Below are 18,260 nucleotides of genomic sequence, written 5' to 3'. Positions count from 1 at the left end.
ACACACAGATACCTCCTTTTTACATATGTGACCATTTGGAAAGAACACTGTTGGTTAGTGTTATGGATTGAATTACGTCCTCCCAAAAATGTGTCTATCAATTTGGCTGAGTCATGACTCCTGATATTGTGTGATTTTCCCACATGTTGTAAATCCTGCCTGTATGATGTTAATGAGGGAAGATGAGTAGCAGTTGTGCTGGGGAGGCAGGACTCAATCTACAGGACTGGATTGTGTCTTGAGGCAATTTCTTGAGATAGAAAAGAGATAAGCCAGCAGAGAGACAGGAGGACCTCATACCACCAAGAAAGCAGTGCCAGGAGCACAGCGCGTTCTTTAGACCCAGGGTCCCTGCACAGAGAAGCTCCTAGTCTGGGGGAAGATCGATGAGAAGGCCCACAGAGACAGAAAGCCTTCCCCTGGAGTTGACACCCTGAATTTGTGCTTTTAGCCTGCTTTACTGTGAGAAAATAAACTTTTCTTTGTTAAAGCCATCCACTCTGAGGTATTTCTGATACAGCAGCACAAGGTAACTAAGACAGAGTACCTGGAAAGACAGAAACACAGCTGTTAGGAAATGGCTATCTAAGAATCAGCAATTAAAGGGCTGGCACATAGGTTTATAGTCTAAGTACTTCAATCCCTGATTCTCTACTACCCTGCCTTTTAATTCACCATGCAGTCTCAGGAAGACACCATCTACAGGCTAAGAACTAGCGCAGCTCACATCTTGGTCCAGGGGCGTGTTACACTAGAACCCTGATTGGTGAGCCTGTGTAACCACCCGTACTTCAATATTCAAGCTCTCTCAGCAGTCAGTTTCAAATCAATACTCCTCTTTTTCAGCTTCATCTTTTCCTTCTACTGAAGACCTGGCCACCATTTCTCTTTTGTATCCAATTCTCTCAAACCAATAAAATGTATGCTTTCCCTGAACCTCCTGAAACTTGACAAGGTTATTCTCCTGTCTAGTAGCAAAAATAAAAAAAAAAAGCAATTAAGCTCATTTTCCTAAAAAAAAAAAAAAAAATCTAGCTTCTTTTTATTATATGCACGTGGAGGACTAGTCAGGTTTATGAAATTTGGTTTATTCCAAATCTATTACAGTACTGCCACCATACTTTAATTACAGGCCCCAAGGGTTTTGTGGTAGTAGGCTCAAGTCTTCAGAATCAAAATAAGCCTGCATTCAGATCTCAGCTTAGCAATTTCATAGCATGTGGCCTCAGGAAAATTACTTTATTGTTCTATCCCATAATTTCCCCATTTATAAAGTAGAGAAAAAAAATGTTTTGGTCTGGGTAGATATAGGTATTAAAAAAGACCAAGTATTACAGCTTTCTTAGCACAGTGCCTAGAACATGGTCTTCAGAAAGGAAGCTAATCCCCTTACCTACGATTCTTGGGCATTCCAGAGCACTTAATTATGCTCATGAGGAACCTGTACATAGACCAAGAGGCAGTCGTTCAAACAGGACAAGGGATACTGGGTGGTTTAAAGTCAGGAAAGGTGTAGATCAGGGTTGTATCCTTTAACTATACTTATTCAATCTATCTGCTGAGCAAAAATAATCAGAGTAGCTGGACTTTAAGAAGAAGAATGCGGCATCAGGATTGGAGGAAGACTCATTAACAACCTGTGATACGCACATGACACATCCTTGCTTGCTGAAAGTGAAAACTTGAAGCACTTATTGATGAAGATCAAAGACTACATACAGCCTTCAATAGGAATTACAACTCAATATAAAGAAAAGAAAAATCCTCACAACAGGACCAATAGGCAACATCATGATAAATGGAGAAAAGACTGAAGTTGTCAAGGATTTCATTTTACTTGGATCCACAATCAATACCCATGGAAGCTGCAGTCAAGAAATGCAAACACGCATCATATTAGGCAAATCTGCCACAAAAGACTTCTTTAAAGTGCTGAAAAACAAAGATGTCACCTTGAAGACTAACGCATACCTGACCCAAGCCATGTTGTTTTCGGTTGCCTCATATACATGCGAAAGCTAGACAATGAATAAGGAAGACAGAAGAACTGATGCGTTTTAATTGTGATACTGGTGAGGAATACTGAATATACCATGGACTGCCAAAAGAATGAACAAATCTGTCTTACAGGAGGTACAACCAGAATGCTCCTTAGAAGCGAGGATGGCAAGACTACGTCTCACATACTTTGGACAGGTTATCAGGAGGGATCAGTACCTGGAGAAGGACATCGTGCTTGGTAAAGTAGAGGGTTGCTGAAAAAGAGGAAGACCCTCAACACAGTGGCTGCAACAATGGGCTCAAGCACAACAAAAATTGAGGACGGTGCAGGACCAGGTAGTGTTTCATTCTGTTTTACAAAGGGTCACTATAAGTCGGAACCGACTTGAAGGCACCTAACAACAACAACCATTCTTAAATGTAGTAATAGTTAAACTATGCACAATGTTAATGGTTAGTGGCAGAGAGAAGACTAACTCCGATGCCAGACATTCAGGGTTCAATTCTGAACTTCACCACTGAGAGGCTCTGTGGATTTGGCAAATCATTCAATATTTTCATCATCTCTTCACTTCCTCATCTACAAAACAGAATCAATCTCCTGAGGCAGGATTAGATGAGATCACATGCAAAACTACATGTAAAAATGGTACACTAAAGAGTCAGAATCAACTGGACAGCAGTGAGCTTGGTTTGGTTTGTAAGTACTTAATACATTTTGGTTTTAAATAGTTTATAATCTTTGCCAAAAAGGACCGGTCCAACATTCGTGTGGCAGACGCATTTCACCGCCTACCCAACACTCTTCTCCTTTCATTTTTCCTTACTAAAAACCAAAAACCAAACTAGTTGTCAATGAGTCAGTTCTGACTCATGGCGACCACTGTGTTTCAGTGTAGAGCTGCACTTCATGGGGTTTTCAATGGCTGTGACCTTTCGAAAGTAGATCGTCAGGCATTTCCTCCTGGATTCAAATCAACAATCTTTCCGTTTGTAGCCCAGAGCTTAACTACTTGTGTTCATGTGAAGCAAGTCTAGCCAAGGAGAAGAGTGGGAAGACTACTCGATGACATATGAGAATTTTTCCTTTATTATTAAAAGAAAGCCCATAAAAGAAATACTTATTTCTCTTTCCTAACTTCAGGAGCTGAACCAGCCACCTTTCTTCCATGAAGTCAAGGAAGAAGTCAAATTGTGAGTATGGAAGTGTAGAAATATGAAAAGCAAATGGATCTCTGATGATAATGATGAATGGCTGAACTAATAAAACTTGCCTATAATTGCCTTCCTACATGCTAAAACAGATTTATATTTTTTAAGCCATTTCGATTTTGTTCTTCTGCTTCTAGCTACTGAAAGCATCCTAAACGGATGTAATTTCATTATGAAAATATCCAATAAGTTAACCACAAACTGATGACTTACTGAATTATTAATGATTATAGTGTTTCAAAATAAGAGAAGCCATTTAAAAATACAGTTTATACTTAAATATTAATGTTACATAGTCCTTAGTGAATTATACTAACCTGTACAATCAAGGTGCCCCACCTTGACATTATAGTATCTCTAAATCCTACTGGCTCTCCATGCAAATTAATTTTTTTCTGTCAGTGAAAGATTTGGTAATTCACCCACTGGTAGTAAAACCAGTCTGTAGTTTGGCAATTTCTTGCTACTTCAAGGGACCATGTTTTAGTCAACAGAATGAACAGAATTTTAAAACCAAATATACCACAATTTGAATTTCGCCTCCTTACTTATTTGCACTTATTAGATGCTACTTAACATTTATGAAATTCAGTTCCCTCATCTGTAAAATAACAGTTCAGAACTCCTATATGTCTGTGAATATATAAATGAGGCAACCCATATTAAAGTATGCTGCAGGGCGATTGACAGGTTTTCTTCCTTTGTTCAATTAATTCACCAAAGATTTATAAACAGACACTGTTCACTGAGGAAACAAGGTTGTCGGCAACCATTCTATGTTGCTGGCATCTCCTTCTTCCTTTGTATGCCGATAACTACATCAGGCCTTATCTACAGTCTCCAAATTACTGGCATCAACACTCACCTCCCCATTCTCTGTGGGCTGATGAATCATCTTCCTTGAAACAAAACCATGATTGATTCAAATTTGATCATTACGATTAGTATTTACTTCTCTTTCTCGCTCAGTCTTAGCTTCCGGCATGTGTTTCTACTGGTGTCAGAATGTGATACGGAGGCACCATGAACCCTGGTAGACACTACTCTTTCTTACAACTGCTTTTCTGCCATCACACATTCACATCCACACACATCACCTGAGATGGGGATGCTTTTAAATAAGATGGAAGGTGTACAGGTGAGAGGCAGCTGGGCAGAAGACTTAAGTGAAAGCTAACTAATAAATAAGTCCCCTTCCCCACCATTGTTAAGACTTTTCTAATCCTTTGATTTTCCTAGCAAGGAGAGATGGATTCTACTCGGAGAAGACACTGTTCATGAAGCAACTGCTGTACTAACGCATGACGCAAGAGGAAGAATGTTTTTAATAAAATATTTCCTTATAATGGAAACGGAGTGGGGAACTGAAAGGAAAACACATTTAGCAACTGAGAGTACTTCATAATGGCTCAGAATTCTGTACCACCAAGTACTATTTTTTTTAATAGCAAAAGAATATGAAAGATGAACACTTCCTATCCATCTGGGATATCACTGTGAAGGTTTACATAAACCATAAAGGGTGGCATACAGTCATTTTGTAACTTGTGTTTGGTTTTGAATTTGAGTGGACAACTCCCACAGAGAGAATGAAGTAGAGTGGCGCTTATGAAGGGGATTTGAAATAAAATAACTCACGTAGATAGCTACACAAAGTGATTAAAAATTACGTGGAATTTAACAGGGGAATAAAAGTAAAAACAGATGAATCAGAAGCAGCAGTAGCAATTCTAATTGCAAACTGCATTTCACATTAAAGCCACAAACACAATAATGGTAATGTTCACGGAGAAATGGTTGGCAGGTGAATAAATACATAATATATTCTGTCCGATTCACTTAAATTCTTTTATCACTGATAAAGCTAGACCAAGAGAGTATCAAAAAATAATGAAAAAACAGAGGTAGCAAACTAGAGTCAATTTTTTAGGTTAAATTGCATTGCATAAAAAAAAAAAAAATACAGACAAAATCCAAGTGTCCATGAAAATATATCATAATAGAACAACTCTTCTATTACTTATCTTTCTATATATACAGCTTAGAATTGGTTTTCAATAAAGTCTGATTAAATAATCAACTTTTAATTAACCACAGGGGATTATCTTGATTTGGGGGACTTTAAATACTTGCTTCATTGACATATAAGATATTTACTATTGACAATATCTAATTCTTTTAGCCACACAATCATCAATATATTATACCCCTTCATTTATTTCTACACATTGCAGACTTTTTTTTTTAAACCTCAACTACATTGCTATCTCCTATGCATTAAGGCTTTAAAAGAACAAATCTTAAAACAGGTTTAAAATCTTGCTTTATTCCCTGACTAATTCGTTTTCAGTATGGGAGTTAAGATCAGATATAACACAGGTCTTCTTTGCTAGTTCTCCTCAGTTAAGTAATCTCATTATTATTTCATAGGCATTCATATATTTATTCAAAGTCTACAATGTATACAACAGTGGTGTAAACAAATACCCAAACAAAAACATAGTATATTCCCAATAAGCCAAATCATTACCCAAGACTAAGAGTAATATCTTTAAATAGTCAGCCATTTAGGCTTACCCCTAAACACCAGGTATTATTTAAATATTCACTCAGTGAATATTTGCTAAGCATGTACTCTGTTCCAGAATACACATATGTATTTACAGTGAACTCTGTAATCAAGTCCATCACACTCAATGGGAAGCCAGCATGGAAAGACATCCTTGCTTTCATGAAGTGCACATGGGATGACACAACAGAGTACAATGACGTTTGTCATGCAGAATTCAGGGATATTACCATGTTTCATTGAATCTACAATGCCTTGCACTGTGACTGGTGTATTACAGGCATTAAATATACATTTGTTGAAAGAATCAAAGATGGCTTCAGTGATGAGATGCTCGAGCTGAGTCTTGAAGAAATACATAGACATTGCTCAGGGAAGAAAGGCAGGAAATGTGCAAATGCCACAAGCTGTGTACACACAGGGTCTAGTTCTGGGAATTCCAGGAATGGTGTAACAGCGGGTGGGTATGCAGCATAACAAGCAATGAGGTTGAGACAAAAGAACTGTGCAAATATAAGGCAAAAGTATCAACAGTTCCAAGTCTGGAATTCTCAGATAATGCACATGAAAGGTAGACTCTGATTAAATCAACAGCCTGTGTCCCCTAAGCACAGACAAACAATAACTTTGAAGGGCCTAAATGATATAATACTTGTGCTGTTCTAAGAAATCATTTTTGAGAATTGCTTCATGAATATGAGTAAAATATATTGAGGTAAAAACTAGAGATAATGAAATAGGAAAATATGCTGCGTCTAGGGTAAAAATATCTACATCAAGTCTGACCCTCCCATTTTTTTTAAATGTGTCTTCTTGGGCAAGTAATTTCACCTCTTTGAGGTTCATTTTCTACTGTTCTAAAAAAGAATAGTATCTACTTTTCAGAATAATTGTGGAATTTCAAATACGTTACTTAGAGTTGACTTTAAATGTGTTGGAGCCCTGGTGGTGCCGTGGTTAAAAGCTCGGCTACTATCCAAAAGGTCAGCAATTCGAATCTATCAGCTACTCCTTGGAAACCCTATGGGGCAGTTCTACTGTCCTCCAGGGTGGCTACGAGTCACTATCGACTCAATGACAATCGGTTATAAATGTGCTTTGTCAACCAAAATGTTTCAGGGTGTAAGATACATATGCATTTCTATAAATTAAGTTTTAATGGATTTAAGTATGTTAAATATCTTAAAAATAACTAAATTTTTGATAATTCAAAAGCTTGACTTCTAGTGTAAAATTCTAGGATATCATCTACAGAATAACCAGGGTAATAAAGAGTATGAAAAAGGAGTGAAAGGAACTGCAACTATGTTTAACTTCAGTTGGTATTAGAAAGTTCTAAGTGGTTTATCTAAGTAAAAGTAAATAAATAAATTGCAGCCATGCAATTTAACAAAATATATGGCAAATACCCCACGTTCCATTGTAATCTTCATATAACATCTAACTGGCTTTTCCCTCAGAAATGACACTTGCTTAGTGTTAGAATACAAAAATGCAACTTTCCTGCTCAGGAAGGACTTTCAATACTTGTGACTGGTAGAGAATATGAATCAAAAAGAAAATAGGCAGGGAAACAAACAGAAAAAATAACTAGAAAATCTAGCATTAGAAAAAAAAAAAAAAAGCATTAGAGGTATCAGAAAATGAGTTCAACTTGGACAAGTTAACAATAATGGAAGTTACATCCACAAGCCCTTTCATTAATACTTAGGCCAAAACGCAGAGGTACTCTTACCTTTTTTTTTTCAATGACAACCTACCCTATTACATTATAATGTAGATCTTAACCACATTACATTGGTTTATTTTACTAATAGTGACATGCCTTTCTGCTATAACACCATTTTTGCATTTCTCAAAAGCCCTGATATCTGCAAAATTGTGTAGCAAAATATATCATAGTTTACAGAGAAAGACAGGATTAGGAGGAAAAATACTCAAATCCTACAGGAATTCATAAATAAGCACTAACAATATCCCTAACAATCTAAATTAAAATATTAGCACAGTTAAATCTCCACTGGTATTTTCACTTAACTTTTTCATCTTGCTTCAAGATGTAAGGCCTAAGTGATACTCACTTTATAACGAAATCTATGATCTAGCATGTAGCCTTTAAGAAGTAACAACGGATAAACAAGCAAATCTCTTTAATACAGGGGAAAATGGCTTCCAACCTTCTTCAACTGCACTCTCAACTTTGCCAGATACACAATGCTGCAGGAAACAAGAGGAATCTTGAAGCCATTAAACCAAGGGATGCGTGCACTAAAAGAAAGCACTTTAGTTGATTTTTGCATATTTTTCTTAAGATCTTCAAATGTTGCTAAAGCTTCTCTTTAATTTTGAGAAAGCTTGCCCTTGATCACTTAAAAATTAATGAATTGAGAAAACCATGTATGGACCAACACATTCTTTGTATTATACAGCACACAGACTTCCTATCTACTAATCATTTATAAGGTTATTATGCATCAAAAAATCACAAACCATAGCAGATGAGACTGAAGGAGAATATATCAAATTTATTTGATGTTCTCTGGCCATAAACTTAGGTGTCATCTTACAATACATACTTTGTAGCTTTAGGCAAATCAGACACTCTCAATCTATTTACCAATGTGATGTTATCAGGATTAAATAAGACAATGAGTATGAACATGCTCGTCACAACTCCCTGGCATAGAGTACCTGTTGCCGTCAAGTTGATTTTGACACAGTGACCCTATAAACTAAACCAAACCTGTTGTCCTCAAATCAATTTCAACTCACAGGACAGTAGAACTGCCCCACAGGATTTCCAAGGATCTCCGGCTGAATTCGAACTGCTGACCTTCAGTTAACAGCACTGTCCCACAAAAGCCCCTAGTAACCCTACTGGACAGGGTAAAACTGCCCCATAAGATTTCCAAGGCTCTAAATCTTTATGGAAGCAGATTGCCACACCTTTCTCCCACGGAGCAAGCAGCTAGTGGGTCCTAACCACTGACCTTTCTCTTTGCAGCTCAGCGCTTTGAACACTGTGCCACCGGGGCTCCTCTGGTATAGTGTAGGCGCTCAAAAATAGTAGTTCCTTCCCTTATCTCTACAACCTAACAGGGAATTTTTCAACTTTATATTTTCCATACTAAAATTCTTTTTTGTTTTTTGGGATTTGTGGGATTTGCTTTTATTTGTTCCCCAGGGGAAAAACTATGATTATAACTAAGAAAATTATCTAAAGGAATACATAACAAAAGCAAATTTTACTTGCTTGATATTTTACTCAAAATTTCAGGCATATACTAAAAATAATATTTGGAGGGCAAATGGTGATGGAAAAAGAATATAAAGACAGAAGTTAAAAAAAAAAAAAGGTAGAGACAGGATTCTGAAGAAATTACAAAGTTCAACAGCTCACATTTCCAAATTTATTGTTGACATTTCTATCCAGATGGCCCATGGAGCCCTCAAGTTTAACATGTAATTTAAAAAGTAGCAAAACAAAAAAAGAATAAATAAAATAAAAACTGCAAAAAATAAAAGAAACTTTTTTGTATTTACTTCCTTCTATTATTAAAATACAGCCATTCTATCAACTATGCTAAAAATTTTGGCGTTTCCTTCCTTTCCAGCTCCCAAACTGAACTTGCTACTAAGTTTCATAAACTCTTCCATGTCCCGTGTACCATCATTTCTTTTTTTCACCTTCCTTTGGTCCATCCTTGGAAACCCTGGTGGGGTAGTGGTTAAGAACTACAGATGCTAACCAAAAGGTTGGCAGTTCAAAACCAACAGGCGCTCCTTGGAAACTCTATGGGGCAGTTCTACTCTGTCCTGTAGGGTTGGTATAAGTTAGAATCGACAGGGTGGCAACACGTTTGTTTTGGTTTTTTGGTCCATCCTACACAGTCACTAGATTTAAGAACAAAATAAGACTGCATTGTCCCACTCAAATAATGGCTCCCAAAGATTTACACAAAATAGTCAAACTCGGTTTGACCTCAAAGTCTTTCTGACTTCTACCTCCATCGATATTTCCATAACTGAGTCCAGCAACTCACTTATCCAAAGCCTTAACTCTTAAAGTTGGCTGTGTCAGTCCTGTGAACACCTTCCCCCTTCCATAAAACGTGTTCACACTTTTTTTTCTCCCTGGGCTATTTTCCACATTGATTCTCACCATGTTGAAGCCTTCTCTGCCTCAATGACTGGTAAGATGGTGTCTTGGTTAAGTTATACTGTGGAAATGTCATGAATTCATTCCTTGTTTATTACAGCAAATAAGCTTACACAGTTATTTAAACTCTCTAGGCCTCACAGACTTCAAGTGTAAAAGGGGCATAATAATAAAGAACTATTGTACATATTAAAGCATATGTAAAGTGTTTAGGGAAACCCTGGTGGCGTAGTGGTTAAGTGCTACGGCTGCTAACCAAAGGGTCGGCAGCTTGAATCCGCCAGGCACTCCTTGGAAACTCTATGGGGTAGTTCTACTCTGTCCTATTGGGTCGCTGTGAGTTGGAATTGACTCAATGGCACTGGGTTTGGTTTTTGGTTTCATTTAAAGTGCTTAGAACAGACCCAGGCAATTGGTAAACACTGAACAAAATTTTTTTTCCATTAATTTTTATTGTGCTTTAAGTGAAAGTTTACAAATCATGTCAGTCTCTCGTACAAAAATGTACATACACCTTGCTATACACTCTTAATTGCTCTCCCTCTAATGAGGTAGCACAGTTCTTCTCACCACTCTCTCTCCTCACGTCCATTCGGGTAGCTTCTGGGCCCCTCTGCCCTCTCATCTCCCCTCCAGACAGGAGATGCCAACAGAGTCTCATGTGTCCACTTGATCCAAGAAGCTCATTCTTCACCAGTATCATTTTCCACCCCATATTCCAGTCAAATCCCTGTCTGAAGAGTTAGCTTTGGGAATGGTTCCTGTCTTGGGCTAACAGAAGGTCTGGGGACCATGGCCTCCGGAGTCCCTCCAGTCCCAGTCTGACCATTAAGTCTGGTCTTTTTAAGAGCATTTGGGGTCTGCATCCCATTGCTCTCCTGCTCCCTCAGGGTTTCTCTGTTCAGTTCCCTGTCAGAGCTGTAAACACTCAACAAATTTTAGTACCTTTCTAGATACCAAATGCCTAAGGACATATTTAAGCCATTTAGTTTTTAATTAACCATATCATATATTTTATCAATTTGACAACATTTTGTTGAACAGTTATTGATCTCTCACATACTTCAATGCCTTTTAAATCTATATTCAGTGCCTTCTCAACTATAAACCTTGAATTCTAAACACCGCTATGCCCCACATACACACACAAATTTTCAAACTGCCTTATGTACTAAAAAGTAGGAACTGAATTAGATGTCAGAAAATATGGGTTCTAATTCCAGATAACCATTAACTGTGATTGATATAAGTAAATCAGATAATTCCTCTGAGCCTGAATTTCTTCATCCATAAGATAAAGCTAATAATCTTCTGGAATCACGATCATCCTAAATTAGGCGGTTGAAAGCACTCTGAACAAGAGCTCTGTACTTTTATAAGGTGCTGGCATTATATTCCTTGTATGGACTCAACAGCTGTTTGTCAACTGATTGACAAAATGGTGTAGAAATAAAATATTTATCATTCTAAGTTGCTAACACCTTAGGGGAGCCCCGGTGGTGCAGTGGTTAAGTGCTCATCTGCTAACCAAATGGCTGGTGATTCAAACTCATCAGCTGCTCCTGGGCAGAAAGATGTGGTCTTCTGTTTTCATAAAGATATGTTAGTTTAGCTTTTAAAAATCTATGCATCATTTTGGTGTTCAGACAGCTGAATTCCGACTCTGGGGACCTGAGCTCTAGTTATAAGCTCTTTCAACATTCTATTTGATCTTTGGTAAGTAACTTGTCCTCCTTGTGTGTCTATCCTAAACAGCCTAGACCCTAAAACGGGTCTGGTGCATGCCCATGGGAAGCATTTATGATACAAAAAGCCACCCATTCCTCAATACTCTTTACTGCCACCTGCTGGAAATCTGTGAAAATAAACATAAATATGCTAGCATTACGGTTATGAATGGCGCCCCCTGGAGTTGTTCATCACACGACCTATTAGGTTGTGCCTTATAATGCTGCCTGATGAGGTGTCTGGGACACAGTAGGCATTTAATAAATGTTCAGTGAATGAGTAAATGAGGAATGAATTAACTTCATCAATGAATTAGATCATTCTCTTCCCTCAATAGTTTTTTTCTAATCACAAAACAGTTTAGGGTATATTTTGTTTTTTAATTGGGTAAACGAGATCTTTTTAAACCACAGGCAGATTTATCAGTATGCAAATGAAAGGTAGAAACATAAAAAGCGTCAAACGTAGTAGGGCTGGCATTTTATACAGTGACTACTTCTATCTCCTACAACTGCTTCTCAAGGTAGTGGTGCAAGGTCAACCAATCATATATATATACATACACATATAATTTTTTCAAATAAACAAGTAATGTTTTTTAGAGATTATGTTGCTTTTTCAAGGTCAAGAGACTATTAGTAGTAGGGCAGGAAAGTCAAACAGAGTCTTCTGACTCCAAATCTAATGCTCTTTCCCCTTCTCTACCAGTTCTAATACACAAAATGCAGCCAGCAAATTTTTTTTTATTGTGTTTAAATGAAAGCTTACAAATTAACTCAGTCTCTCATACAAAAACTTACACATACCTTGCTATGTACTCCTAGCTGCTCTCCCCCTAATAAGACAGCACACTCCTTCTCTCCACCCTGTATTCCCCGTGTCCATTCAACCAGCTTCTGTCCCCCTCTGCCTTCTCATCATGCCTCCAGACAGGAGCTGCCCACGTAGTTTCATGTGTCTACTGGAGCCAAGAACCTTACTCCTCACCAGTATCATTTTCTGTCTTATAGTCCAGTCCAATCTCTGTCTGAAGAGTTGGCAGCCAACAAAATTTTGATCTGAAGTTTGACCTGAAATTTTTCAAACCCTCATCTGTTGACTACTAGGCTTGTAAATATGCTCCAATTTACTCATCACCCCTCTTCAGTCTTCAAAACCCGGGAAGTTTGTTTCATTACATCACGGCTTTCTAAAACATCTTGTACTGTTTGGGGGGATGGCATAAGTGAATATGTGAAACTAGGTACAATGATAACTATTCTGGATTAGCCTCATTATTATAAATATTGTGAATAGTGGAAAATCATTAAAATATTTAAAACAGGTGCCATATCGAAGCACTTTTATTTGCTGAACAATTAAAGATACCTCGCTGCTATGAAGTACAGGAATATTACATCTAATAAAAGCACAAAAGCAGTGGTTGCACCTCAAAGTGTTCCCCTATCATGTAATTTGGAAAATTAAAGCTAATTCACAACCTTTCAAATACTCGTATCCTCAATATAATTGGGATAGCATAAAGGACACAGGAATTTAGAATGTAGGTCAATAAAACTTGCAAAGCAATGACGTTCCCTTTACAAGAGCATAAAAATTAAATTAATTTTGTATGCACCAACACCCAGAGGATTATTTTCATTTTAGACCAAAAATGAAACAAAACAAAAGCCATTCAGACTCCTTCTATCACTAATCAAGCACTTTTCTTTATACTCTCAAAAGTTTACTGCTACGAGAGATGACCCTGACAACAGAAAAATTAAAATGAATTCTCAAACGTCAAGAACCAGAAGAGGCAGCAGGACTAGCTCCAGGGCCTGGAGGCTGTCAATCCTGTTGCTACTCGCAAGGCTCCCTCGCAAGGAAACGGGCAAAAACAAATCACACTGTTTGGCTTGGTTGCCAGCCTCGCTCTCTGCAGCGCATTTCTCAGTCCAATTACATACTAGGTCTATTTGTTAAAAGAGCCCATTTTACTGACAAAATTATATGACGTTTGACTTTCTTCCTGTACTGAATGAAGTTCCTTTGTTCCATTAATTGCTTCTCTCGAAGGACATTACCTCTGGGAGAACATTGGCCCCCTGTGTCATTGAAAAGACTCATCTGACACCCGGGGCCTGACACCAACTTCCCTTCTTCCTCTTCGAGCTCTGATTCAGCATTAGAAACTAAAGTGAGAAAATGGTCTGCTTAACTCTGGGGACATAAAGCAAGGAAGAAAATCCGTGTTACTGACAATAACACTACCCCACCCACCCCAGTGCCATCTATCAAGTGCAAATGAACGTGCAGTACATTCAATCCAAGTGTTGCAAACAGAGGTTGGCATGAAAAAATTCAAGCAGAGCTTTCAAACAGGGTTGAAAGGCTGTGGCAGTATACAAGTTAGGCAGAAGACAGAGATTGCTCCTGTCCATTTGAAACTAGTAGCCACCGCACACCTGTGCTCTATTTTTAGAAGCTACACTGGGTTATACTTCTCTATGCAACAATGACTTACAGCACTTCACCCAAAAGAGTAACTGTAGGCAGATGCCTGGTTTAACTAATTAGCTGAGCAATTTACCCTCGCTAACCCTCTGATTTTGGCTTAGGTAAGTGTTCCCACCATGTATGGTTGAACTGGATCGCAAGAGAGAGGAAGATTTCTGTTGCACCGTGTATTTTATTTTATTACAACTGGACTTCTATTTTATATGGCTGAGCATCCAGTAACAGATCCTTATTAATCATACGCCGGTATTGTTTTTTAAAAGAAGAACATGATGTTAAAAATTAAGAAAGCTTCCGAAAAGTAACCCATAAAGACGGCAGTTTGGTAATCCAAATTTGCGAAGAGCTAAACATCAAATGGGCTGTGAAGGCGAGACTCAAGTGATCCCTTGAGATTTATGATGACAAAGACTGTGACCAAGTTTTGAATATAAAAGAAAAACAGGGCAAATGTACAGAATTGTAGTATCTTGCTCCCACTACCCTGATGGTGTAGTGGTTAAGTGCTACGGCCGCCAACCAAAGGGTCGGCAGTTTGAATCCGCCAGGTGCTCCTGAGAGACTCTATGGGGCAGCTCTACTCTGTCCTACAGGGTCGCTATGAGTCGGAATCGACTCGACAGCTACTGGGTTTTTTTTTTTTTTTGGTTTGGTCCACTAATCATAAAATTCAGACTTGAAAAACTCCAACCTTATTTCATGAGATATTAATATTGCAGTGGAAATGAGAGCCTTTTGGAAAAGATTTCTGCTACAATTAAAAAAAAAGCTCTCAATACAACAGAACAATAACGTTGTCTTGTGTCAGAAGTAGGACTATTAGGCCTCGTTAGCTAATTACAGTATTGGCATCCACTTAAGTTAGTCAGTTTTTCACTTCTGTCATTTTCTCCTAGTCACCTGCTGCAGTTCAAAACATTTTGACGACTTAAAAGGGAATACATCATCGTTGCCTGTCCCCTGTCTAACTGCACGCCACTTTCCAAAGCAAGAGCTTCAATCAGGCTTCATAAAATCCCTGCAAGGATATTGTTGGAAACACAAATCAGCCACCCGAGGTTTTAGTATTTCTAAAACAAGCCCAGGGTTCATTGATGGGTGGCTTTTCTACGGCCCCTTTTACAAAACAATAAGCAAAATTGGGAGTTACACTAGATTCATTCTTCTAGAACCGCTCCCAGTGGTGTGTCTGATACTTGCTGCTGCATCCTTAATTAGAGAACAAAACACGGGGAGACAGGAATTGGACTCCTGGATCAGGACTGCTGTTTCCAGGCATCTCTGACTTCATTAGGATACAGGGCAGAGAAGTAGTCCACGTACCTTTTCACACAAGCTAGGTGATATGTTCCCTCTCATGTGTCTCTCTAAGTGTCATGGATTTGGAAATTGTACCAGATAGAGAGATCCTTCTTTAGAACGATGCTCTCCTTCCTGGATTCATTACAGTGAATATGGGCTCCCCCTCAGGCAGGCAGGTCTCAGAGCCCCTGGTTATAACCACCTTGCATTCTCAATTCCATTGGGTTCTTGATAATTTAGCTGAATCACAATTTCAAATCTATGTCACGTATACAAAGACAAATGATACACCTTTGTGTGGGCTATTTAAACCTAAATATTTAAATGTCAATAGATTTCTCTTATATCCCCAAATTCCAACACGCTTAGCGTCTGCACTGGTAAATTCCCAGCCTCCTCAACTGAGACATTTTTCTTCTCCAAACCAGTCACAATATAATCCTAAATCTGTGTAAACTTGCTTTCAATTAAGTCCCCACCTTGCTCACCACTATCTATACTTCCGTAGTTGCGGTTGTGGTATAACTGCTGTTTTCAGGGGCTGCTTTCTGGTCTTCAGAAGTAGCTGTCTCTATTATAAATGAACAGTTACTAAACACAAACAGCAGCTCCCCAAAAATTAGAGCACCGTATCTGTGGTGCTTAAGTGTACGCTGAGCTTTGCTATATTAGCAGTTAAATTAACTGACTGGATTAGTGTTAAGCTTCAGATGGACATATTCGCAATTTTGCTAAGACTGAAATATTGCACACTCCATGTTATCAAGGGAAAATGAGCAGCACCTCACTCAGACACTTCACAAACTACAGCAATATTCCAGTCTTTGCCTTTCCTTTCTGAACATAAAATCTGCATCCAATCATGTTTCCTCAGCCGCTAACACTATAGCTCTGAGGAGGAGAAGGGGTGAGGAAGGAAGGCTTCCCATCCAAAATGTCAAGCCCTGCTGAAGAATGATAGAAGGACTCTGTGAGTGTGGGAGAGCAGAAATAACCATTTCGGGACATAAAAATGGAGTTCTACCACCCCCTGCTGGACCAAGGAAGCACCACAGAACCGGCCAAAAAAGGGGGGGGGGGAACCTCTTAGAATTTAATATTTGGGAATATTTTAACTTGTCTTGTAATTTACGTTTTCTCAAAAAACAATTTAATGCTACACTAATAAGACAACATTCTTTTCAATTATTAGATATTACAAAAAGACTGTCTTTTTTTTTTTCCTTTAAAGACTTTGATCAAAGCATGTTTTAGCATTGTGTCCCCAATTAAATGTCCAAACTTGTCCGGACAGTTGCAAAGGCTTTCATTTATTATAAAAATATTTTACGTGAATGTGTGCCATATAAACAAAGCAAGATAAATTTGTATCTATCTCTATACAGATAAACAGAAGTAGCTTCCACAATATTTTCTCAGGTTATTATACCAGGCTATTTTTTTTTTTTAAGAGAAAAAAACCTCCCACCCGTTCTCCAAGACAAAATTAAAAAACAAAAAACTTACAGGTGTAATCACAACCCGATGTTATAAAATTCTTCAACCTTGCTATATTAACAAGGGAAGGGGGTTAAAATGAATGACTGCAACACATCCTAGTTCTACCCATTTGGTTTTCTTACAACACGCATGGCCCCTCTCAGTTTCCAACAGAAATAAGCCATCATCGTTCACTTCGGGGTCAGGAATTGAGGTATTGAGAAACGGGGCTGGAAAAGAGTCTTTAAGAACCCCTTACACACAACAGAGATACCTGACAAACGAGTTTAATCCTGATAGTTTTTGTTGCTTCTGTAAAACATCACTGAGCCCTTACCAGCTCCAACCTCACACATTTAACTGCTAATAAACACCAACCAACATACTTATCCAATTTTTGATAATGAAACCAGAGGAAGCCGAGATCCCAGAAAAAGAGAAGCAGTTTGCTTCGATTTCCTGATCACTGAGACCCACGTCCAAATCTATATTCTCTCGTCTTTTAAATTTAAGGGACTCGACAGAAACAGAGACAATTTTTAGGGGCAGCTAAAAAAAACGGTCAAAATAATAACAACAACAACAACGGCAATAGTAACTGTAACTTTAGTTCTTTCATGTATTTTTTGTTGTTGTTCCTGTGCCTCCCTCTGTGCCCCTCTCGCCTGGGTGGAAGGGGGAGGGAAAGTAAAGGCAATAAAGCACCACACTCCTACCTTGCCCGCTACTGACAAGCAACCCGAGCAGGTAGAAGGAGAGGAGGAGGCTCATGTTCAGGACGTGACTCTGGTGGACAGTCCCAAAGTTATTAAGTCCAGCCCTGGAAAGAGAACCTTCCGCTGCCACGGCCGTCTCTGCTAGAGCCGCCGCTGCTCCCGGGGTGCCCAGCAGCCCGCAGCCCGCGCGCTCCTCCTCTCAAAGTGACTGCAAGCTCCGCTCCTTGCCGCACTATATCCAGGCAGCGGCGGCGGCGGCACCAGCAGCAGCAGCGGCCGCCGAGGCGGCAGCAGAGCCGGGCGGGGAGGGAGGCGGGGGCGGGGGCGCGGGAGGGAGGCGCGGCCGAGGCGTATCCCTCCGCGCCGCACGGCGGCCGCTTTCCCGAGAGGCGCTCAGCCCCAGGATTCGTCCGCAGCTAGCTGGGAATCGTAGGTTCGGTCCCCGGTACCACCAGCTAGAGGCGCCGCCGCAGCCGGGCCAGCACGAGGACCCCCGCGGGCGATGGCTGCAAGCTCAGCCTGCCGGCCATCCGCACGCTGCTCCGGGCCTCGGGGCTGAGGACAGGACAGCCCGACCGTCCAGACCGCCGCCAGC

The 18,260-nt window shown here is 39.3% G+C and overlaps 1 protein-coding gene across 2 annotated transcripts in view; it reads right to left on the bottom strand.

Moving 5' to 3' along the window:
* NCAM2 (neural cell adhesion molecule 2) overlaps window positions 1–17,855 on the bottom strand; it is a 554,474-nt gene extending 536,619 nt beyond the window's left edge. For both annotated transcript variants that reach the window (XM_010590350.3, XM_064273125.1), the window contains exon 1: window positions 17,666–17,855. In XM_010590350.3, coding sequence (XP_010588652.2) covers window positions 17,666–17,720 — 55 coding nt within the window. In that variant the 5' untranslated portion in view covers window positions 17,721–17,855. The remainder of the gene's footprint in view (window positions 1–17,665) is intronic.
* Between the last annotated feature and the right edge of the window lie 405 nt (window positions 17,856–18,260).

Source organism: Loxodonta africana, chromosome 20 (assembly GCF_030014295.1).
Source record: "Loxodonta africana isolate mLoxAfr1 chromosome 20, mLoxAfr1.hap2, whole genome shotgun sequence".
NCBI classification, from domain to species: Eukaryota; Metazoa; Chordata; class Mammalia; order Proboscidea; family Elephantidae; genus Loxodonta; species Loxodonta africana.
This window is presented reverse-complemented; position numbering and strand designations above follow the sequence as displayed.